At 47.0% G+C, this 26,112-nt stretch overlaps 1 protein-coding gene across 1 annotated transcript in view; it reads left to right on the forward strand.

Annotated features, from left to right (window-relative positions):
- Window positions 1-13,056: 13,056 nt before the first annotated feature.
- MBD2 (methyl-CpG binding domain protein 2) overlaps window positions 13,057-26,112 on the forward strand; it is a 106,792-nt gene continuing 93,736 nt past the window's right edge. Inside the window, exon 1 of the mRNA XM_077462997.1 lies at window positions 13,057-13,253. Coding sequence (XP_077319123.1) covers window positions 13,144-13,253 — 110 coding nt within the window. The 5' untranslated portion in view covers window positions 13,057-13,143. The remainder of the gene's footprint in view (window positions 13,254-26,112) is intronic.

The following is a 26,112-nucleotide window of genomic DNA, read 5'->3' on the forward strand; positions in this document are numbered from 1 at the left end:
AGAATACATATTGGCCTAAACTGAGAATTTTTTTTTTTTTTTTTTTAATTGGGGATATTTATTATAGCAAAAAGTAAAAGATATTGTGATTTTTTTCAAAATTGTCGCAATTCTTTTGTTTATAGCACAAAAAATAAAAACTGCAGAGGTTATCAAATACCACCAAAAGAAAGCTCTATTTGTGGGGAAATAAAGGACATCAATTTTGTTTGGGTACATCGTTGCACGATCGCGCAATTGTCAGTTAAAGTGACGCAGTGCCGCATCACAAAAAATGGCCTGGTCATTGAGCAGCCAAATCTTCCGGGGCTGAAGTGGTTAAATAACAAACATGTCATACTTACCTACACTGTGCAGTTCATTTTGCACAGAGTGGTCCCAATTATCCGCTTCTAGGGCCCCCCCCCCCGGTGGCACTATCTAGGCGCCCCCCTCCCCTCATCCGTAAACCCTGTAGGAGAAGCGCTCTCCCTGGGGGTTACCGTGCAGGGGAGCTCCCGAGACCGGCTTTTGCGTTCCATAGACACAGAATAACGGACTCAGCCCCGCATCATTGGATTTTGACTGACAGCAGTGAGAGCCAATCGCTGCGCTGCTATTAATCTATTCAATCAAGGGCCGAGATAACAGGCCAAGAGGTAGAGCGCGTCTCCGCCGTGGGAACAAATGGGCTCAGGTGAGTAAAATGGAGGGGGTCAGTGTTAGCAGCTTTTTCACCTTTATGCATAGAATTACCTGTACAACCCCTTTAACTGGTAGACAAGCACATGATGAAAAAAATTGTTTTATTTTGCTTAGATTTGTTAATTTAATTATTTTGTTTAGTTAAAGCGGAGGTCCACCCTAAAGTGGACCTTCCGCTCATTGGATTCCTCCCCCCCTCCGGCGCCACAATTGGCACCTTTCTGGGGGGGTGGGAAGTACAGGTATCTGCACCCACTTCCGGGATAGCTCTCTGCGGAAAGGGGCGTAGATTACGCCCCTTCCCGAAAGTCCCCCGCTGCCTGCTGGGAAACACACAGATCCCAGAGGCAGCGGGTCCATCCTTATTGCGCAGCGCGACTCGCGCATGCGCAGTAGGGAACCGGGAAATGAAGCCGAAGGTAAGTGTCACTATTTTAAAAGTCAGCAGCTGCAGTATTTGTAGCTGCTGGCTTTAAAAAAAAAAAAAAAAACGCGGACTCCCGGCGGACTCCCGCTTTAAATTTGGTTGATTCGTTCAATTCACATTCAGGATTCGTGCTTGGAATTGGTATTCGGAATTCATTCTATGTATTTTTCGAATTCTCTTTGAATTTACGATTTTTTTCTCGATTCGAAAAATTTGAATTGATAGATTTCGGATTTGTCGAATCAAAATGTTTTTATATTTTTTTTCTATTTGAATGCAGCAGCCGAGTAACCAAACATCTGATTGTGTGACGAGCCCATGCACACAGCCATATGAGCTTATGTAGGATCTTGATGCCAGCAAGATCCAGTGCAAAATCTTCTCTGTGCACTATATGCATTTTACATATACATGCAGTGAGTGCAAACAGCGGACGCAGCCATCTTGATGCTCTGCCACAGACTTTTATTGGACTCCCAATGCAGTAAAATGCAGGAAAAAACATATGTATTATTTATTTAAATGCAATGCACAGACACTAGTTAATTATTGAGAGCTTGGATGCATACATTTTAGTGCATTGCAACTTGTAGGTGCAACGGTGTGCGCATGTTTTTCCATGGGCTGCCTTATAAGCAAAAAATGCACAAAAGACATGCATAACCAATTGTTTTAAATTGCACAGCAACAAAACACATGCACAAAGGTTATTGGGAGACCAACAGGCATCCTATGGTTAGGAGGAATAAAAAAAGAGGAGGATTTTTAGTGAATTTAAGGAAGCCAGAACCCGATAAGGTCACGTATTTCCATCCCTATGGTACTTTAAATGAAATCACGGCCCGGTAAGGTCACATATTTCCATCCCTATGGGACTTTAAATGAAATCACGGCCCGGTAAGGTCACGTATTTCCATCCCTATGGGACTTTAAATGAAATCATGGCCCGGTAAGGTCACGTATTTCCATCCCTATGGGACTTTAAATGAAATCATGGCCCGGTAAGGTCATCTATTTCCATCCCTATTGAGTTAAAAGGAGGGGAGTAAGGGGAGTGGAACTTTGTATGAAGCACATGGTAGCGAGAGAGTAATTTAGCTGAACAAAAGGAATTTTATTAACGTAGAATTGTAAACATATATATAATGATAATATCAGGTTAATTGATAAGCATAGTAACAACAGTAATCATGATGATAACAAAAGTGTCTCAAAATGTAACCACTGGTGTCAAGGTAAAAAATATAAGCATGATAATGAACAACAGACAAATTAATGACAATAATATCTCAAATAAGACATTACACACTCACATTGGTCCCTACCCTCAAGGAGCCCACAATCCAAGGTCCTCATTCATATACTTGGGCCAATTTTGGACAGAAGCCAATTAACCTACCTGCATGTCTTTGGTTTGTGGGAGGAAACTGGAGTACCCGGCGGAAACCCACAAAGGCACAGGGAGAACATGCAAACTCCAGGCAGGTAGCGTCATGGTTGGGATTCGAACCAGTGACCCTTCTTACTGCTAGGCGAGAGTGCTACCCACTACACCACTGTGCCGCCCAACAAAAGTGTCTCAAAATGTAACCACTGGTGTCAAGGTAAAAAATATAAGCATGATAATGAACAACAGACAAATTAATGACAATAATATCTCAAATAAGACCATAATAAAATTCCATAGTTCAACAAACGCAAGGTTAGATAAAATCATAATTGCGAGGTAATACCTAGAGGACCTATGGCATCACTAGACCTGTAGAGGTAGATTGCATAGTAGCTTAGAAATCTGGATATAGATAGGTAGAAACACGGCATCAGGTAGCTCTACGCGTTTCATGGCTGATACGCCACTCATGGGGAGCATGCACGTGATAATCTAGAGTGGAAATGATAAGGAAAAGATCACTAATCATTTAGAGCATGGACAGGGGTAAGGTAAAACCCCCAACAACACTGAATTGCGTACTTACTAATTGAGGTTCGCTGGTTAATGGTGTGGTGTCGGGGAGCCAAAAACATCCGGGAACACCCCACACCCGGCGGCCGTGGTGGATAGCCCAACGGGGGTGACCCACACAGGCAATCATCAGGACGGGCATAGGACCACAAGGCATCTCTGGTGGGGGAAATGAAAATTAATTGAAATTAGGTTAGGGAGTCACATAAGGTGGCTGAAAGTGAGGGTAGGGAAAGGGCCTGTGCTGGTGAGGAAGGATGATGCTGAAGTGAAAGCTGGCGGCCGGGGGGCTGCCAGGGGAAGTGATCCATGGTGAAGCGGGTGGTGAGAGTGAGGGACTAAATTACCAGTGAAAGAGAATAAAAGAGTACAAGTATACCTCGTTTGGATGAGGAACCAACTGGAGGAAAGGAGATTCCAAGCTGTGTAAGGTCAAATGTGCAGGGAGCCTCGAGTGCCAGGACCACCCGGAGAGATGCCCATATATGCGTCACCGCGGGGCCGTCCACCACCATCATGCTGTGTAGCACAAGGTACTCTCTCGCTACCATGTGCTCGATACAAAGTCCCACTCCCCTTGCTCTCCTCCTTATGGTTAGGAGGAGGTGCTAGAGACCGCCTACGTTCAATTCTGAATTGTATAGTAACCGCACGGTCTGCCCTTACATTATAAAGCAGTGCGCAATTTGTTGGCGCTATATAAATCCTGTATAATAATAACAATAATAATAATAATAATACATGTATTGGGGGGGACCAGTAGATTTCCGATGATTATTGAGGGGCCAGTAGATGTCTAAATGTTTTGGTGGGATCCAGTAAATGTCTGAAGGTTATTGGGGGGTGCCTGTAGATGTCCAAAGGTTATTGGGGGGGACCTGTAGATGTCTGAAGGTTATTGGAAAACGAATAGGTTTCCCGTGGTTAGTGAGGAACAAATGGCTTCTGCATTTATTGGGAGGACCAGTAGATGTCTGAAAATTATTGAGGAGGCCAGTAGATGTCTGGATGTTTTGGGGGATCCAGTAAATGTTTGAAGGTTATAGTGGGTACCTGTAGATGTCTGAAGATTATTGGGGGGGGGGCCTGTAGATGTCTATAGGTTATTGGAAAACAAATAGGTTCCCCATGGTTAGTGAGGAGCAAATGGCTCCTGCATTTATTGGGGCACCAGTAAATGTCTGAATGTTTTGGGGATCCAGTAAATGTCTGAAGGATTTTGGGGGGCCTGTAGATGTTACCCCTACAATTATGGGGTGACTCTAGATGTCTGAAGGTTATTGGAGGGACCTGTAGATGTCTGAAGGTTGTTGGGAAATGAATAGGTTCCCCGTGGTTAGTGAGGAGCAAATAGCTCCTGCATTTATTGGGAGGACCAGTAGATGTCAAAAAATTATTGAGGGGTCAGTAGATGTCTGGATATTTTGGGGGAACCAGAAAATGTTTGAAGGTTATTGGGGGTACCTGTAGATGTCTGAAGATTATTGGGGGGACCTGTAGATGTCTCAAGCCTAGGTTATTGGGGGACCTGTAGATGTCTGAAGGTTATTGGAAAACGAATAGGTTCCCCATGGTTAGTGAGGAGCAAATGGCTCCTGCATTTATTGGGAGGGCCAGTAGATGTCTGAATGTTTTAGTGGCTCCAGTAAATGTCTGAAGGATCTTGGGGGCCTGTAGATGTGACCCCCTACGTTTATGGGGTGACTCTAGATGTCTGAAGGTTATTGGGAGGACCTATAGATGTCTGAAGGTTGTTGGGAAACTAATAGGTGCCCCATGGTTAGGAAAGCGCTAATGACCTCCCATATTTACTGGAGGGACCAGTACATGTCTGAAGATTATTAGGGGGGCCAGTAGACGTCTGAAGGTTATTGGGGGGAACCAATCAAGGTCTGAAGGTTATTGGGGGAACCAATAGATATCTGAAGGTAATTGGGGAACCTATAGATTTCTTAAGGTTATCGGGAAACTAATAGGTGTCCCATGGTTAGGGAGGAACTAATGAGCTCCTTCATATATTGGAGGACCAGTAGATGTCCAAAGGTTATTGGGAGACCAACAGGTATCCTATGGTTTGTGAGGCGCTAATAACAGCCTTCATATTTTGGGGGACCAGTAGATGTCTGAACATTATCGAGGGACCAGTAGATATGTGGATTTTTTTGGTGTGCGCAAAAGCACGTTCATTAGCAAGGTGTGTTGGAGCGCTTTTAATGCCATGTACACAAGACCGGACTTTCCTGCAGAAAGGGTCAGACGGAATCATTGCATCGGATATTCCGATCGTGTGTGGGCTTCAGCTGACTTTGTTTTTTTCAAAAAGTCTGACGGACCTAGAAATAGAACATGTTTTAAATCTTTCAGATGGAATCAATTCCTATTGGGAAAACCGTTTATCTGTATGCTAGTCCGATGGACGAAATACGACGCAAGGGCAGCTATTGGCTACTGGCTATTGAACTTCCTTTTCTAGTCCCATAGTACGTCATCACATTTGAAAGGAATGGACTTTGGTGTGATCGTGTGTAGGCAAGTCCGTTCAGTCGGAACTCTGTCGGAAAGACAGTCAGAGTTTATTCTAATGGAAAGTCCGGTCGTGTGTACGCGGCATAAGACTTGATGGTACAGGCCACAACATGGCTACAAAAAGTGTATCCGTTTTTTGTGCATTGTATGAACGTGTGTAATTCTGGCAATGAACAAATATGAACCTAGCCTAAAACTGAACCCCTGGGAAAAGCAAAAATTATCAAAAAAAATTTGTTAATTCTTCCTTGAGGTTCCATTCACACCTTGCGATTTGGAATTGTGGGCAGAATTGCTGCGATTCTGCCCATGATTTCAAATTGCGTGGTAGTTGATGCAAAACATGCGTTTAGGTTCCATTTATTATCTTGTGCAATTTTTTTTTGCAAGTAGGTGACAAATGCACATAGGCGAGTGAATGGGCTGCCCTATGTGTGACACGCATCCAGTCATTCTCTGCAGCTATTACTTTTTCTACCACCACCCCCTCCCTTTAAAATGTAAGCTCTACGAGCAGGGCCCTCCTGTACCTTTTGTATTGTACTGTAATTGTGTTGCCCCCCCCCTATACATTGTAAAGCGCTGCATAAACTGTTGGCGCTATATATATTGTGTATAATAATAATAATTGCGAGCAGGAATGAGAATTCCAACTATGCAAGTTGTGAATGGGACCTGAATCTTGTTGAGCTTTGTGTGCTTCTTCCAGATCTGTGCAGTAATCCAGTGTGAGACTTTCCATCTGTGCAGGAACTTCCTGTAATAAAGACCGCTCACTGCTGCTCTCTCTCCTTCTGCAGGGTGACTGGTCTTGACTCCGCCCCCTCTTGTTGTTTTCTGCAGTCAGCCTGTAGAGGGTGGAACCTGCTGAGCTCCTCCCACACCTCTGTTCTCTGCACAAACTATGTACAGCCCAGTGATGACATGACATTGCTGCTACTTTCACAAGGTAAAATCTGGGTTTGAAAAGGCATTTGGTGCACACAAGGTGGATTTATATGTTTTGTGACTATTGAGGAATGAATGATAAGGAAAGTTTTGGGGTCTGGAGTTCAGCTTTAAAATGCACAGTGTAGGGCCCCAAGCCTTCTATTCACACTTGAGCGTTTTTCATCTTGTCTCCTACGCCTGACTGCACTCAACATGCAGAGTCTCATCCCAAGGTTGATCACTTTTCAGAGGCGCTTGACAGATGGCGAGGAGGTGATATGTCATCTTCTCACTGCCTGCTTTAACCCTGTAAATTCCGCATTACCGCACTGCAACTGAGTGTATAATATGCGTTTGCAGGGCAGATGCGGCGCGGCCCCATTTACTTAAATAGGTCATGTTCAGCAGCAGTACCGCCCACCCAATGCGACATGCTGTTTCATTCTTGCCGCAGCTGCGACACAAAGCATCGTGGGTGTGTGTACAGTCTCGAGCGGCTGCGTGGCTTTTGTTACATGGATGGTGAGAGTGTGGTAAAACAATGACTCAACTGCCCATGTAAGTGCCTACTTTACATTTGAAAATGGGGGGGGGGGGGGGAGTAAAAACTGATGAGCTTCAGTTTTACTCTTCCAACCTAATTCTAATGCCCCTTACACACGATCGGACATTGATCGGACATTCCATCAACAAAATTATTTTCCGACGGAAGTTGGCTCAAACTTGTCTTGCATACACACGGTCACACAAAGTTGGGCGGAAATCGCGTCAAGAACGTGGTGACGTACAACACGTACGACGAGCCAAGAAAAATGAAGTTCAATAGCCAGTGCGGCTCTTCTGCTTGATTCCGAGCATGCGTGGGACTTTGTGCGTCAGAATTGTGTACACACAATCGGAATTTCCAACGACAGATTTTGTTGTCGGAAAATTTGAGAACCAGCTCTCAAATTTTGCGTGACGGAAATTCCGATGGAAAATGTCCAATGGAGCCTACACCTGGTCGGAATTTCCAACAAAAAGCTCCCGTCTAACATTTTCCATCGGAAAATATGACTGTATGTACAGGGCATTAGGATAGGTTCCCATCTATGCGGGTGCAGGAATGCGTATAAATTGGTCACATTCCTGCACCTGTAGCCAAAATGCTCTGATCTTTTGCAGAGGTGTGGGGTGCCATTAAGAAATGACCCCTACATATAGTGGGGGGGAGGGGGGCAGTACATGTTTTAAGGTTATTGAGAGAACAACAGGTATTCTATGATTAGGGAAGAGCTAAAGACCTCCTACATGTGTCGTCCGAATGTTTTTGGGGGATCCAGAAAATGTCTGAAAGTTATTGATGGGACCACTAGATGTCCAAAGGCTATTGGGGGGGACCAGTAGATGTCTGAAAGTTACTGGGCGGGGATCAATCAATATCTGAAGGTAATTGGGGGGGGGGGGGGGTCTGCACATGTCTGAAGTTTATTGGGAGACCAAAAGGTATCCTATGGTTAGGGAGGAGATAATGACCTCTTGATGTTTTGTGAGGGACCAGTAAATGTCTGAAGATTATTGGGGGGACCAGTAGATGTCTAAAAGTTATTGGGGGGACCAGTAGATGTCTGCAGGTTATTAGGGGGAACCAATCAAGGTATGAAGGTTATTGGGGGGACCAGCAGATGTCTGAAGATTATTGGGGGGGCCAGTAGATGTCTGAAGATTCTTGAGGGATAAGTAGATGTCTGAAGATTATTGGGAAACTAATAGGTATGTCATGGCTAAGGAGAAGCTAATGACCTCCTACATTTATTGTGAGGACCAGTAGATTTCTGAGGGTTTTGGGGGGACCAGTAGATGTCTGAAGGTTATTGAGGGAAGATATACTGTAGATGTCCCACGGTTATAGGGGGGCTTGTGACCCCCTACATTTATGGGGTGACTCTAAATGTCAAAAGGTTATTTGGAGACCAACAGGTATCCTATGGTTAGGGAAAAACAAAGACCTCCTATGTGTATTGGGGGGACCAGTAGATATCTGTAGAACATTGGGGCACCGGTAGATGTTTGAATGTTTTTGGGGATCCAGTAAATGTCTGAAGGTTATTGGGGGGACCAGTAGATGTCTGAATGTTTTTCGGGGATCCAGTAGATGTCTGAAGGTTATTTAGAAACTAATATGTGTCCCGTGATTAGGGAGAAACTAATGACCTACATTTATGGGGGGACCAGTAGATGTCTAAAGGCTATTGGGGAGAGTTGTAGATGCCCCATGATTTGGGGGGAGCTGGTGACCCCCAAGGTTTATGGGCTGACTTTAGATGTCTGAAAGTTTCTGGGGGAATCAGTACATCTGAAGGCTATTAGGAGACCAACAGGTATATGGTTAGGGAGAAGATAATGACCTGCTACATTTATTGGGGGTAGCAGTAAATGTCTGAAGGTTATTGGAGGTACCAGTTGATGCCTAAAGGTTATTGGGGGAGTTGTATATGTCCCATGGATATGGGGGAGTTGGTGACCCCCCCTACATTTATGGGTGACTGTAGACATCTAAAGGTTATTGGGGGACCAGTAGATGTTCAAATGTTATTGGGGCACCAGTAAATGCCTGAAGGTTATTGGGGGAACCAACCAAGGCCTGAAGGTTATTAGGGGGACCTGTCTGAAGGTTATTGGGGGGACCTGTAGATATCTGAAGGTTATTGGGGGACCTATATATGCCTTAAGGTTTTTGGGAAACTAATAGGTATCCCATGGCTAGGGAGGAGCTAATGATCTCCTACATTTATTGGGGGGAACAGTAGTTGTCCGAATGTTATTGGGGGAAGTTGTCCCATGATTTGGGGGAGCCGGTGACCCCTCCCCCATTTATGGGGTGACTCTAGACTTTTAGAAAGTTACTGGGGGAACCAGTACATATCTGAAGGTTATTGGGAGAGCAACAGGTAACCTATGTTTAGGGAGGCGCTAATGACCTCCTTTCTGTATTGGGGGGACCAGTAGATGTCCAAGAATTATTAAGGAGCCAGTAGATGTCTGGTAGTTTTGGGGATCCAGGAAATGTCTAAAAGTTATTGGGGAAAGTTGTAAATGCCCCATAGTTTGGCGGGAGCTGGGGACCCCCCACTCTTATGGGGTGACTCAGGACATCTGAAAATTCAGGGGAACTAGTACATGGTGGGACCAGTTGATGTCTGAAGGTTATTGGGGGGAGTTGTAGATGCTGCCTACATTTATGGGGTGACTGTAGACGTCTAAATGTTATTGGGGGACCAGTAGATGTCTGAAAGTTATTGGGTGGACGTATTAGGGGACCAGTTGAAGTCTGAAGGTTATTGGGGGGACCAGTAGATGTCCCATGGTTATAGGGGAGCTTGTGACCCTGTACATTTATGGGCTAACTGTATACGTCTGAAGGTTTTTGGGGGATCGGTAGATGTTTGAAGGTTATTTGGGGGGAATTATTGGGGAACCAATAGATGTCTAAAGATTATTGGGGGGGGTTGTAGATGTCCCATGTTTAGCCCCTAGCTGGTGAACCCCTACATTTACGGGGTGACCGTAGACGTCTGAAGGTTATTAGGGGGGCCAGATGTCTGAAGGTTATTGGGGGGACAGTTGATGTCTGAAGGTTATTGGGGAGACTTATTGGGGGGACCAGTTGATGTCTCAAGGATATTGGGGGGACCAGCTGATATCTGAAGGTTATTGGGGGTGTGGTTAGAGGGAACTGATGACCCCCCGCATTTATGGGGTTGCTGTAGATGTCAGAAGGTTATTGGGGGCACTTATTAGGGGGACCAGTTGAGTCTGAAGGTTATTGGGGGAAGTTGTAGGTGTCCCATGGTTATGGGGGAGCTGGTGACCACCTACATTTATGGGGTGGCTGTAATGTCTGAAGGTTATTGGGGTGACTTATTAGGGGGACCAGTTGAGTCTGAAGGTTATTGGGGGAAATTGTAGGTGTTCCATTGTTATGGGGAGCTGGTGACCCCCTACCTTTATGGGGTGACTGTAGATGTCTGAAGGTCATTGAGGGACCAGTAGATGTCTGAAGCTTATTGGGGGGGAGTTGCAGATGTCCCATGACTATGGGGGGGCTTGTGACCCCCTACATTTATGGGCTGACATTAGATGTCTGAAGGCTCTTTAAGGACCAGTAGATGTCTGAAGGTTATTGGGGGGAGTTGCAGATGTCCCATAGTTAGGGGGGAGCTGGTGACCTCCTACATTTATGGGGTGACTGTAGACATCTGAAGGTTATTAGAGGGGGGCAGTAGATGTCTGAAGGTTATTAAGGGGGATCAGTTGATGTCTAAAGGTTATTAGGGTGACTTATTAGGAGGGCCAGTTGAGTCTGAAGATTATTGGAGGAAGTTGTAGGTGTTACATGGTCATGGGGGAGCTGGTGAACCCCTACATTTGGGGGAACTGGTGACCCCTACATTTATGGGGTGGCTGTAGATGTCTGAAGGATATTGGTGGGACTTATTAGGGGAAAAAGTTGAGTCTGAAGGTTATTGAGGTAAATTGTAGGTGTTCCATGGTTATGGGGGAGCTGGTGACCCCCTACATTTATGGGGTGACTGTAGATGTCTGAAGGTTCTTGAGGGACAAGTAGATGTCTGAAGGTTATTGGGGGGAGTTGCAGATGTCCCATGGCTAGGGGGGAGCTGGTGACCCCCTACATTTATGGGGTGACTGTAGACGTCTGAAGGTTATTGGGGGTAGTAGATGTCTGGAGGTTATTGGGGGGACCAGTTGATGTCTGAAGGTTATTGGGGTGACTTATTAGGGGGACCAGTTGAGCCTGAAGATTATTGGGGGAAGTTGTAGGTGTCCCATGGTTATGGGGGAGCTGGTGACCCCCTACATTTGGAGGAGCTGGTGACCCCTACATTTATGGCGTGGCTGTAGATGTTTAAAGGTTATTGGGGGAACCAGTTGAGTTAGAAGGTTATTGGGGGGGGGAGTTGCAGATGTCCCATGGCTAGGGAGGAGCATGTGACCTCCTACATTTATGGGGTGATTGTAGATGTCTGAAGGTTCTTGAGGGACCAGTAGATGTCTGAAGGTTATTGGGGGGGTGGTTAGGGGGAACAGATGAAACCCTACATTTATGGGGTTGCTGTAGATATCCGAAGGTTCTTGGGGGAACTTATTAGGGAGACCAGTTGAGTCTGAAGGTTATTGGGGGGACTTATTAGGGGTCCAGTTGAGTCCAAGGCCCCTTTCACACATGCGGACATTATGTCCGTATTTCATCCATCCGTTTGCGGATGAAATACGGACATACATGCATTCCTATGGGATAGCCGGTGTCTGCGTACAAACATCCGCAGACACCCGCTATCGTCCGCCTCCGCTATTGTCCGATTCTGCAGACGGAGGAAAATCCTATTTTTCTATCCGTCTGCAGAGCGGATTGGATGAACACGGACAGACGGTCCCCCATAGAGGAGAGCGGAGAGCTGACAGGGCGGTCCCTGCAGTGTGCAGAGACCGCCCTGTCCGCTGCCGGCTCAGTGAGGACAACGGAGCGATCCCCACTGAGCAAGCGGATCATCACGGGGTGGATCATTACTGATCTGTCCCATGTGAAAGGGGCCTTAAAGTTATTGGGGGAAGTTGAAGGTGTCCCATGGTTATGGGAGAGCTGGTGATCCCTACATTTATGGGGTGACTGTAGATGTCTGAAGGATATTGGGGGGACTTATTAGGGGGACCAACTGAGTCTGAAGGTTATTGGGGAAGTTGTAGGTGTTCTATGGTTATGGGGTGCTGGTGAACCCCTACTTTTATGGGATGGTTGTAGATGTCTGAAGGTTATTGGGGGGACTTACTAGGGGGACCAGTTAAGTCTGAAGGTCATTGGGGGAAATTGTAGGTGTTCCATGGTTATGGGGGAGCTGGTGACCCCCTAATTTATAGGGTGACTATAGACGTGTGAATGTTTTTGGGGGACCGGTAGATGTGTAATTCTCCTAGTTTCGGTGAGAACTTCACAAGTGTTATAATTGTCAGCCGACTGTAAATCGCACTCTGAAAAACGATCAGCCAAAGATCACATTTCAGAGGGCAGCAAAACTGTGAATGAGCCCCAATGCTGAAGGAGAAGCAGCAGTCTGTCATCCCGATCCTCGGGTTTCTCTCACAGACACCAGACCAGGGTCTGTGACGCAGATAGTTGTGAGCCCGGAGGAATAGGGTGACAGTCAGCTGACAGCTCCGGGAGAGGACTGCTTGAAGCCAGTGACACCAGGCAGCCTGTGTGACACCCCGCCCACCCCAGTGACAGCACAGGACTACAACCCCCACACCGGTCCCGGAGGGACGCCGCCTGCCCGGGCTGACGGAAGTTGAGGTCTCCAGCCAGCTGGTGGAGCGCTCCGACCGCCTGGAACCACGCCCACCGTGACGTACTTTTTTTTGCTGTATTACGTCACCAGCCGACCGCATCACCGGCTGTCAGTGGCTGTGCCTCTATGGGAGCGTATCCCTCCGCCGTGGAGCCCGGGGCGCGGAAGGGTACGGCGTTGCTAGGGGGCGCTGTGTCAGTCAGACTCAGTGGGAGAGGCGGTGGGAGCGGGACATGCTGGTGTAGGAGGACAGTGCTGAGCGCTGCTCTATGGAGAAGAGGAGGATGGAGTGCCCGGCTCTACCACCGGGCTGGAAGAAGGAGGAGGTCATCAGGAAGTCCGGCCTGAGTGCGGGCAAGAGCGATGTCTACTACTTCAGGTACCCGGGGGGGGGGAGGGGAGGAGGGGTGACACTGACAGCTCGGTGACAGATCATAGAGTGTACGATCAGGGGGGAGAGAGGACTGAGTCCGGACACCCTGAGCCGGAGGAGACACAGGGGGTCCTGAGAGAGACAGGGTTCATAGTTGAGTGGGGGACCCCCACATTTATGGGGGTGCTAAAGACATCTGAAGGTGATCGGGGGCACCGTAGCCGTCAGATGGTTTTTGGGGGAGATTATATATCTGGTCTACGGGTCAGAGGAGAGCGGGGCACCCCCACAATTATTGGGGGGCTGTAGACATCTGAAGGGTGTTTGGGGGATCCAAGGCTATATGAAGGTTATTGGGGTAACTATGGGACCCCCTACATTTATGGAGGGGCTGTAGACATCCTATGATCACAGGAGAGTGGGGGACCCCAACATTTATGGGGGGCTGTAGACATCTGAAGGGTAGCGGAGGTAGCTATAGATAATTGATATGGGGGAGATATATAGCCTACGGGTCAGAGGAGAGTGGGGGACCCCCACAGTTATCGGGGGGGCTGTAGACATCTGAAGGGTATTTGGGGGATCCAAAGCTGTCTGAAGGTTATCGGGGGGGACTATAGGACCCCCTACATTTATGGGGGGACTGTAGAAATCTGATGGTTTTGGGGGAGCCATAGGTGTCCTATGATCACAGGAGAGTGGAGGACCCCTACATTTATGGGGGGCTGTAGACATCTGAAGGGTAACAGAGGTAGCTATAGATAATTAAAGGTTAATGGGGGGAGGCGTAGTTGTCCTATGATCACCAGAGAGCGGGGGACCCCTACATTTATTGGGGGGGATTGTAGACATCTGAAGGTTACATGGGGAGCTGTAGGTGTACTATGATCACAGGAGAGTGGGGGACCCCTACCTGTATGGTGGGGGGTTGTAGACATCTGAAGGTGATCAGGGGGAACCATAGCTATCTGAAGGTTTTTGGGGGAGATATATATGGTCTACGGGTCAGAGGAGAGTGGGGACCCCCACAATTATTGGGGGGCTGTAGACATCTGATGGGTATTTGGGGATCCATAGCTCTCTGAAGGTTATTGGGGGAAACTACGGGACCCCCTACATTTATGGAGGGGCTGTAGAAATCTGAAGGTTGTGGGGGGAAGCCATAGGTGTCCTATGAACGCAGGAGAGCGGGGGGGCCCCTACATTTATTACATTTGAAGGATATTTGGGGGATCCATAGCTGTCTGAAGGTTATTGGGGGGGGGGGGAACTATTGGACCCCTTCATTTATTGGGGGCTGTAGACATTTTGAAGTTAATATGGGGAGCCATAGGTGTCCCATGATTACAGGAGAGCGGGGGACCTCTACATTTATTGGGGGGGATTGTAGACATCTGAAGGTTACATGGGGAGCTGTAGGTGTACTATGATCACAGGAGAGTGGGGGACCCCTACCTGTATGGTGGGGGGTTGTAGACATCTGAAGGTGATCAGGGGGAACCATAGCTATCTGAAGGTTTTTGGGGGAGATATATATGGTCTACGGGTCAGAGGAGAGTGGGGACCCCCACAATTATTGGGGGGCTGTAGACATCTGATGGGTATTTGGGGATCCATAGCTCTCTGAAGGTTATTGGGGGAAACTACGGGACCCCCTACATTTATGGAGGGGCTGTAGAAATCTGAAGGTTGTGGGGGGAAGCCATAGGTGTCCTATGAACGCAGGAGAGCGGGGGGGCCCCTACATTTATTACATTTGAAGGATATTTGGGGGATCCATAGCTGTCTGAAGGTTATTGGGGGGGGGGAACTATTGGACCCCTTCATTTATTGGGGGCTGTAGACATTTTGAAGTTAATATGGGGAGCCATAGGTGTCCCATGATTACAGGAGAGCGGGGGACCTCTACATTTATTGGGGGGGATTGTAGACATCTGAAGGTTACATGGGGAGCTGTAGGTGTACTATGATCACAGGAGAGTGGGGGACCCCTACCTGTATGGTGGGGGGTTGTAGACATCTGAAGGTGATCAGGGGGAACCATAGCTATCTGAAGGTTTTTGGGGGAGATATATATGGTCTACGGGTCAGAGGAGAGTGGGGACCCCCACAATTATTGGGGGGCTGTAGACATCTGATGGGTATTTGGGGATCCATAGCTCTCTGAAGGTTATTGGGGGAAACTACGGGACCCCCTACATTTATGGAGGGGCTGTAGAAATCTGAAGGTTGTGGGGGGAAGCCATAGGTGTCCTATGAACGCAGGAGAGCGGGGGGGCCCCTACATTTATTACATTTGAAGGATATTTGGGGGATCCATAGCTGTCTGAAGGTTATTGGGGGGGGGGGAACTATTGGACCCCTTCATTTATTGGGGGCTGTAGACATTTTGAAGTTAATATGGGGAGCCATAGGTGTCCCATGATCACAGGAGAGCGGGGGACCTCTACATTTATTGGGGGCGGGGGGCTTACAAAGAAAAATGATTGAATCCGAATGGCCGCACTCCCAACGATAAAATCTTTTATTAGTAAAAATCCATACAGCAAAAGATAAAATGGGTCGCTAACATGTTTCACGCCGTAATTACTGGTGCTTACTCATAGCTGAATCTTTAAAGAGGAAGTAAACCCTGATGAGTTTACTTCCTCTTTCATTCTCTGCAAAGGTAAAGCATAATGGACTACTATGCATCACATAGTAGCCCATTATGTGTCACTTACCTGACACAGGAGCCAGCGAAGTCACCGCTGTCCCCTGTAGTCCGGCGCATCCATCTTCTCGGTGGGTCTCGCTGCTCCGCTGCTGTCATTCGGTGAAGCCGTGATGACGTCACTCCCGCGCATGCGCACGGGAGCCGCCACGCGCAGCATATCACCGTTGACGGGTGCCGCGCTCAGTGCGCCTGCGCTGTAGACAGCGGTGCCTGTCTTTAGGCAAATATCTCCTAAACCGTGTAGGTTTAGGAGCTATTTCTTGGACCTACAGGTAACCCTTAATCTAGGCTTACCTGTAGGTCAAAGTGTGTTGTAAGGGTTTACAACCACTTTAACCACTTGCTGCCCGCCCACCATCAAGTGACAGCTGGTTGGTGCGGCTCTCGTTCTGGGTGGATGTCATATGACGGCCTCCCAGAACAGCCGGTCACGTGTAAACACGAAGATGCTGCTAATGGGCGCTCCTCGCCTCACACCGAGAGCCGATCGGCGGAATCTCCTTACAGGGGACAGCTAGGTACGTAATCGGGGCACTGATCATCGGTGCCCTGATTACAATTAGTGCCAGCAATGATTGCCAGCAGTCAGTGCCAATCAGTGCCCAAAAGTGCCACACAATCTGTGGCCATTAGTGATGCCGGTCAGTGCTGCCCATCACTAACGTCTATCTGTGCCCATAAGTGCAGCATATTCGTGCCACCTAATCAGTGCCCATAAGTGCTGCTTCATCAGTGCCTATCAGTGAAGGAGAAAAATTTATTATTTACAAAATTTACTGACAGAAACGAAGAACCTTCTTTTTTTTTTTTTTTTCAAAATTTTTGGTCTTTTTATTTTTCCCCAAAAAAAAAATTTGATAAAAACCCAAGAGTGATTAAATACCACCAAAACACAGCTCTCTGTGTGAAAAAATGATAACAATTTCATGGGTACAGTGTAGCATGACCGCGCAATTGTCATTCAAAGTACGGCAGCACTGAAAGCTAAAAAAAAAATGGCCTGGGCAGAAAGGGGGTGTAAATGTCCGGTATTGAGGTGGTTAAACAAGTGACAATGGTTTATATATACATGCCAATACATACACAGTTGGCTTGATTGAACAATTTAAAGATTGACAGACCTGTTACAAATCGCAGCTTTACAACCCCTTTAATGTAGGGGACATTACACCAAAGATACATTTATTTTTTGATGTTGATTCCGCTTCCTGCAGACATTCCCACAAGAGTTATTTCTCCTCCAGCATGATGTTCCGCACATATGTCAACGCACATGTCCTGTTTTTTTTTTTTTTTTTGCTGGTTTTACTTCTTATGTTTTTAGATGTCTAGGTATACATTCCGCTACCGGCAATTCTAATGCCCTGTACACATGATGGGATTTTGTTGTCGGAAAATCCTGATGTTGGCTCAAACTTGTCTTGCATACACACGGTTGCGCAAATCTTGGCGGAAATTCCAAACGTCAAGAATGCGGCGACGTACAACAAGCCATGAAAATGAAGTTCAGTAACCAGTGCGGCTCTTCTGCGTGATTCCGAGCATGTGTGGAACTTTGTGCGTTGGAATTGTGTACACACGATCGGAATTTACGATTTTGTTTTGGGAAAATTTGAGAACCAGCTCTCAAATTTTTTTGTGTCGTCGGAAATTCCGATGAAAAATGTCTGATGGAGCCTACACAGGGTCGGAATTTCCGACAACAAGCTCCCATTGATCATTTTCCCTCGGAAAATCCAACCGTGTGTACGCAGCATAAATGTCATGAAATGTACACATTTAAGTAATGATCTGGGCTTTATTGTCTAAATTGTATCAACAAAAGGAAATCTTTATGACATCCATGAAGACCTCAGTAGATCTATTGCAATGTTCATCAGAGTCAAGTTGTGATTTGTAACAGGAGTCTGTGTATGTATTGGCATGTGTGTATAAACCATTGATAAACCATATAAACCCACTTGACCACTGGGCACTTAAACCCCCTTCCTAGCCAGACCAATTTTCAGTTTTTGGTGCTCTCACACTTTGAATGACAATTACTCAGTCATGCAACACTATATGAAATGTTTGTCCTTTTTCACACAAATAGAGCTTTCTTTTGGTGGTATTTAATTGCTGTTGGGTTTTTTATTTTACATACTATAAATCAAAAAAGACTAAAAATTCAGTAAAAAAAAAATTTGTTTCTGTTAAAATTTAAGGCAGAGTATTGTAGAATATGGGCACTGAGCAGCGCTGTGGGCACTACAGATCCAGCCCATGGCGCTGCTGCCACTGATCTCTCCCCTCACACTGTACAGATCGGTACAGAGAGGGGAGGGAGGGAGGAGGCTTGTTTACAAGTGAACGCTCCGTCAAGTTGACGGAGCGATCACATGGTAAACGGGCGCTACCAGCGGCCATTTACCGTGATCCGATCACGGATCTTTCCAGGAGCGTGCCCCAGGGGGCACGTGGGAGCAAGATTCTGGGAGGACGTCCTCCCAGAATAAGCCAACCGTGCTGTAGACGTCTTTCGGCTATGGCCCGGTCGGCAAGTGGTTAAATTTTTTAGCTATGAGTAAGCACCAGTAGTTAAGGTGTGAAACATGTTAGCGATCTATTTTATCTTTTGCTGTATGGATTTTTACTAATAAAGATATTATCGTTAGAGTGCAGCCATCCGGATTCAATTTTTCTTTGTATGCCACTTGCATACTGAGCCAGCACTCGTACCTGATGGGGGAGGAGATTTTGTGGCTCAGACATCTGGAGCGGGTTTTTCCTGTCTGTTTGTTTATTTGGGGGGGGGTTAACTATGGGACCCCCTACATTTATGGGGGTTAGTAGTAATCTGAAGGTTACTGGGGGGAGCCGTAGGTGTCCTATGATCACGGGAGAACAGGACCTCCTACATTTATGGGGGGGCAGGGGATCTATAGACATATATGGAGGTTACTGGGGGAGCCGTAGGTGTCCTATGATCACAGGAGAGCGGGGGACCCCTACATTTATGGAGGGGCAGTAGACATCTGAAGTTTTTTTGGGGATCCATAGCTGTCTGAAGGTTTGTGGGGGGTATTGTAGACATCTGAAGGTTATCAGGGGAGCCACAGGTGTCCTATGATCGCAGAAGTGCGGTGGCGTCTACATTTATGGGGGGGTGGGGGGGGCGAGAGCCAGAGCTGTCAAAAAAGTTATTGGCGGGGGGAGGGGCAGGGCCAAAGCTATCCTATGGATCATAGGGGAGTGGTGACCCACAACATTTGAGAGGACTGTAGACATCTGGGCGACACAAGAGAGCGGGGTACCCCCACATTTATGGGGTGGGGCTATTAGATAGTAGGTGAGGTTGAAAAAAGACACAATTCCATCAAGTCTAACCTATGTGTGTGATTATACAGTATGTTAGTATTACATTGTATATCCCTGTATGTTGCGGTCCTTTAGGTGCTTATCTAATAGTTTTTTGATCGTTGCTCCTCACTGAGACCACCGCCTGTGGAAGGGAATTCCACATCCTTGCCGCTCTTATGCCACGTGGAGCTTTGTACTCGCCCCATTTCCAGTACATCCTTCCTGAGGACTGGTGCCCAGAACTGGACAGCTTACTCCAGGTGCGGCCGGACCAGAGTCTTGTAGAGCGGGAGAATTATCGCTTTATCTCTGCAGTTGATCCCCTTTTTGATGCCAATATTCTGTTTCCTTTGTTAGCAGAAACTAGTCTTTGCATGCCATTGCTGAGCCTATCATCTACTAGGACGGAGCCCCAGGTCCTTTTCCATCCTAGATTCCCCCAGAGCAGTGATGGCGAACCTTGGCACCCCAGATGTTTTGGAACTACATTTCCCATGATGCTTATCCACTCTACAGTGTAGTAGAGCATCATGGGAAATGTAGTTCCAAAACATCTGGGTTGCCAAGGTTCGCCATCACTGCCCCAGAGGTTCTCCCCCCCCCAGTGTATAGATTGCATTCATATTTTTGCCACCCAAATTCATTATTTTACGTTTTTCTATATTGAACCTCATTTGCCATGTAGTTGCCCACCCCATTAATTTGTTCAGATCTTTTTGCAAGGTTTCCACATCCTGCGGAGAAGTTATTGCCCTGCTTAGCATCGTCCGCAGATACAGAGATTGAACTGTTTACCCCATCCTCCAGGTTGTTTATGAACAAATTTAAATAGGATTGGTCCCAGCACAGAACCCCGGGGGACCCCCACTACCCATCCCTGACCATTCTGAGTACTCCCCATTTATCACCACCCTCTGTACTCGCCCTTGTAGCCAGTTTTCAATCCATGTGCTCACCCTATGGTCCATGCCAACGGACCTTATTTTGTACAGTAAACGTTTATGGGAACTTTGTTTAAGGCTGGGTTCACACTGCTGCGGCTAGGAGACCCGGATGTGATTCGCACCGCACTGCAGTGCAAATCACATCCGATCTCTGTGTGATGCGAGTTCAGCCATACAGACAGTATGGCTGAATTCGCATCGCACCCACCCCAAACTCGCACAGGACCCTTTTTTTGGTCCGCAGCAGAATTGGATCGCATGAGTGTTCACACCATGCGATCCGATTCCTGTCCGAGTTTGCAGATCGCACTGCGATATGCGAACTGATCTGGGGGTGTCATTAACGTTTCACTGACACTCCCAGCAGTTCGCATAGGGAAGTGTGAACTGCCGGCGGGAGGCATGCGATGCGGGAACCCGCCGCGGATTCGCGGCGTTCCAGCATCGCTTCAGTGTGAACCCAGCCTAAATGCTTTTTCAAAATCCAGATACACCACGTCTACGGGCCTTCCTTTATCTAGATGGCAACTCACCTCCTCATAGAAGGTTAATAGATTGGTTTGGCAAGAACGATTCTTCATTAATCCATGCTGATTACTGCTAATGATACCGTTCTCATTACTAAAATCTTGTATATAGTCCCTTATCATCCCCTCCAAGAGTTTGCATACTATTGATGTTAGGCTAACTGATCTGTAATTCCCAGGGATGTATTTTGGGCCCTTTTTAAATATTGGTGCTACATTGGCTTTTCTCCAATCAGCTGGTACCATTCCAGTCAGTAGACTCAGTAAAAATTAGGAACAATGGTCTGGCAATTACTTGACTGAGTTCTCTAAGTACCTTCGGGTGCAAGCCATCTGGTCCCGGTGATTTATTAATGTTAAGTTTCCCAAGTCTAATTTTAATTCTGTCCCCTGTTAACCATGGAGGGGTTTCCCGTGATGTATAATGAGGATAAACACTGCAGTTTTGGTTACTAAAGCCCCCAAATCCCTCGGGAAGACTGAGTAGAAAAATAAATTCAATACCTTCGCCATCTCCCCATCCTTTGTAACCAGATGACCTTCATCATTCTTTATGGGGCCAATATGGTCTGTCCTTCCTCTTTTATTGTTTTTTCTTGGGATTTTTTTTGCTCTCCTCCGCTATGTGTCTTTCATGTTCTATCTTAGGCGTCCTTATTGCACCCTTAGATGTCTGAAGATTTTTTTTTAGGGGGACATAGATGTCTGAAGGGTTTTGGGGAGCTGTAGATTTCTGAACGATTTTGTGGAGAACTACAGGCCTCCAAAGGTTTTTGGAGGGAGCTGTAGACATCCGTTTATACGTAGAGCTGTGAACAAACAAAGCTTAATTGGGGCGAGCAATAAATGTCCAAAGTTACACACACGCTGTAGATGCCCAGAGTTAATTATGTAGAGCTATCGATGTCCGGAGGTAATTGGGGGAGCTATAGATGTCTGAAGGATTTTGTGGGAGCCGCAGATGTCAGATTTTTTGGGGGGGATATTCAGATGTCTGAGGCTGGGTTCGCATATGAGCAAGCAGCGGCTCACAGCAGGAGTTCGGTGCGTCCTTATTCACTGTTTCAGGTCCGATTTCAGGCCGAAATTTTTGGCTGAATTCGGACCTGAAACAGACCAAAAGACACAAATGCAAATTGCACCGGAGCCGCTGCGGAGATATGTGGATATGTGTATTGACACAGGCCTACTGTGGCTAATGGTAAATCCGGACATGAATCAGATGGTTACTTGAGGGTGTCCTAGACACCTGGGGGGGGGGGGGGGGGGGGGGGCAGGGGATGGAGACGTGGGTGTCTAAATGTGATAAAGGAGATGCAGGTGTCCAAACTTTATGGCAGTTACTGGTTGTTAAGAAGCTGTGGGGATCTGGGAGGAAGCAGTAGACCTTTACAGGTGGCCGTAGACTTTGAAGAATTCAGAGTGAAGGTAGTTGGGTCACGTCCCATGCATGGTCCCATGCAATCGGAGGGGGTGTAGTGGGATAGGTAGGCTTCAGTGTGTCTGGGTGGTGCGGTAGCTATAGGAGGCATGGGAAGGGTTAGCATTGGGCTGTAGGAGAGGACCACCAGAGTGTCTGTCTGGCTGTCTGCCTGGTTCTGTAGCCATAGGGGCATGGGGAGGGTGGCCATTGGGCTGTAGGAGAGGACCATCAGTGTCTGTCTGGTTGTTTCTGTAGCCATAGGAGGCATGGTGAGGGTTGCCATTGGGCTGTAGGAGAGGACCATTGGAGTGTCTGGCTGGTTCTGTAGCCATAGGAGGCATGGGGGAGGGGGAGTTGGTGTTGTGCTGTCTGTAGGGGCTATAGGAAGCTATCTGGGGGGATCCTGTCCCATTGGTGTTGGCTTCACAGCCTTGGCTCTCATAGTTGGAGTATTTTTAGGAAGACCTGGGTGTGTTTTCACTGGGCCTTTGCATTTGGGAGTAAAGTTGATGTCTGTGGCAGTAACTTGCATGACATTTGTGCGGTTCCTGCTTCTAGACTAAACCCATCAATGCTGATCTCTTCTCCGAAGGTAGAGCGATCTTTCATGAAAAGTGATACTGTGTTGCTAGAATGGACTTGCGTTTATCTGCAGCCATAGTCGGTTCCGGTGTCGCTGTGTCTATGAAATGGGCACACGGTGAGGTTCATTTACTAGCAGACTGGGGACTGTTTGCTTTACTATACTGGCTAAGCTTACTGGACGGTCGCTTTGTAAACAGTAAGTATGGCCAGTATAGTAAAGCTGTGTTCACTTCAATCATCCCGTAATGTGCAAGCAAAACCTGTGTTGGGTTTTTTTTTTTTTCTTTCTTTCTTTCTTTTTTTGTTTTTAGATATAAGGAAACTCATTCGCTGTGTTTTTGTTCAGCCGTCGTGCCGGTGGAGTTGCTTTGGAAAGGATTAGTTGGCAGTTGAGGTGTGGATCCAGTGTTTATTATCCAGGAAAGTGTCAGTGTGGTAAGGGTGTGCTAATTCTGCGTGGGTTGGGGCGGGTGGAGCGCTGTGCATCTGCGACATGTGTGAGAGCGTGCGATATGCAGGACTTTCATTTCCTTAAAGAGGACCTGTCATGGTCACAACTGCATTCTACTCTTGTCACCTGTCACCGTGGCCCAGAACGTCACAAAGTTTAACATTGGCCTTACTAGAGTTCGCATATAGGCTGCTAATGTGAAGATTGAGGCCCCTGGTGTGAGCTTGGGCAGGTGATTTAGGAGCTTATAGCAGAGGAGCAGAATTATGCATTATTATATGGTTCAAATCTTGGTCATTTCAGCAGGCACCGGCTGAGATTTGAACCACGCATGTCGATCGATCAGCTTGGGTATAACCAGCCTGCCGGATTTTACATGCAATTATTGCTAGTATAGCCGCTAGCAATAATCACGTGTTCTCCTGGTGGGGGACGGCTTCCATTGCAAAGCCCCCCACCCCCCCCACTGGTTGGACACAATTGCTTGGTGGGAGAGATTCCCCCATCAACACTGTCTTTGTTGATGGGGAAACCGAGCGATTTGAAATTTGCTCTGTCTATGGCCAGCCTAAGTGAAATCGATTTAAACAGGTGCCATTAAAAAGAATGGGCTGAGACTTGTCATGTGACTTTGTCTAAAGTTGCTTGACAAACCACACAAGTATGCATGGAGCCTAATGCCGCGTACACACGATCGAATTGTAGTCCGCCGGACCACAGCACGCCGGACTATTCGATCGTGCATGGGCTCCAACAGACTTTTTCATCGTAAAGTCCGGCGGACTTAGTCAGTAGTTTTGACTCAAAATTTGTCCGGACTTGGCTTTCAGAGGACAATCCGTTCGTCAGTGTGCTAGTCCGGCGGACTAAGAATGGCGCATGCTCTGAAGCAAGTATGAGACGGAGGCTATTGGCTACTGGCTATTGAACTTCCTTTTTCTAGTCCCGTCGTACGTGCTGTACGTCATCGCGTTAGAAATCGTCAGACTTTCGGAGCGTCCGTGTGTGGCCAAGTCCGTTCGTTATAAAGTCCGGCGGATTGTTTGCCGGACCAATTCTGCCGGACAATTCGATCGCGTGTACGCGGCTTTAGTGTTGCTGCACTTCAGAGTCATGCAAGAAAACTCTCAGGTGTGATTGGGGGTGGTTTGGGGGTTAAGATGATCCCAAGAGATTGTGTACATGGGTGCCTTTTCTTGTACTTACCGTCGTCTTGCACCAAAAGAGCTCCTTCACAAGTGACTGTTGCTCCACTGAAAAGTGAGCTACGCTCAGAATGCTTTTCAGAGTTGCTGACAGGCAATGAGGAGTCATTATGTCATCTCACTGCCTGACTTGCCCCATAATTGCCATACTGCCACGCTGCAATCGCGTGCATGGCGCACAGTTGTGGTGCAACCCTATAGAACTGCATTGGCCACATTCAGCGGCGGTGCTGCCTGCTGAAAGCAACGTGCTGTTTAGATTTTGCTATGGCATGTGTACAACCCGCGAGCCACTATGTTTAGTATTCAGGCAGGTGGTGGGGGTAAAACCGCAGCTCAACCACTTGTGTGAACAGACCCTAAAGTAGTTGGAGCCAAGCTAGCACTGCGTGCAGAATTATTCAGTTTATTGCATGAATTAATATTGCACTGACATATACCATAGTGCTCTACAGAGCCCATAAATCCAGCCATATCAGATCCTGCCCCAGGGAGAGTCCACAATCATTGTAGCACTGTGTTTATGGTTGAAGACTTGGGAGGAAACGCCCAGAAGAAATCCACACATACTAGTGAAGAACATACAGTTATGCCGCGTACTCACTGACTTTCCAACGAGAAATATTCGATGTGAGCTTGTTGTCGGAAAGCCCGACCGTGTGCATGCTCCGTTGAACATTTGCTGTCGGAATTTCCGGCCACGAATGTTTGAGAGCAGGTTCTCAAATTTTCTGCCAAACTTCACTTTGTCGGAAATTCTGATCATGTGTCCACAAGTCCGGCGCACAAAAGTTCATGCATGCTCAGAATCAAGCAGAAGGAGCCACACTTCCTATTGAATGTCTATTTTTCTCGGCTCGTCGTACGCTTTGTACATCACCACGTTCTCACGTTTGGAATTTTGGGCCGACATTTGTGTGACCGTGTGTATGCAAGAAAAGTTTGAGCCAACATCCTTCGGAAAAAAAATCTATGGTTTTGTTGGTGGAAAGTCCGATCGTGTGTACAGGGCATAAGTGTCCCTGGTGGGTAGTGAACCCAAGTCACAGTTCTGCACGTGCTAACTACATGGCTTACTGAGATGTTCAGGGTACCATCAGCCATTGGAGAATATTCACCCAGCTAGAGGATTAATGGTGGAATTGGCAGGCTATAGGGTATGTCTGTAGGTCACCCTGGGGGTCTGCTGGTTGAGTGCTCTGGTAGGATGAAGTCTTTGGCCCAGAATGCATTGTCCCAGCTCATTACTATTATTATCCACTCATGTAAAGTTCCATGGACATTCGTGGTTGTAGACCATGGGTCTTCAAACTATGGCCCTCCAGTTGTTCAGAAACTACAATTCCCATCATGCCTAGTCATGTCTGTGAATGTCAGAGTTTTACAATGCATCATGGGATGAGTAGTTTCACAACAGCTGGAGGGCCGTAGTTTGAGGATCCCTGTTGTAGACCCTTACATATCCCCAGTAAAATGACTGGCCTCAGGTAATACACAGAGATGAAACAAATCCTCCTTTTTTGGAAAGTAGACAGCCCAAAGTATTTAGTATGAGGCATGGTGAGTTTTATGAAGCTGGAATTTTTTTCCTTCGTTTTTTTCCGTCATCATAAAAAGTTATTTTTCCACACCAGAAGGCATGGATCCAAATACCAACATACCTGACACCAATGTT

Source organism: Lithobates pipiens, unplaced genomic scaffold (genome assembly GCF_037356315.1).
Source record: "Lithobates pipiens isolate NorthernLeopardFrog02 unplaced genomic scaffold, aLitPip1_a1.2 Scaffold_3, whole genome shotgun sequence".
Lineage (NCBI taxonomy): Eukaryota > Metazoa > Chordata > Amphibia > Anura > Ranidae > Lithobates > Lithobates pipiens.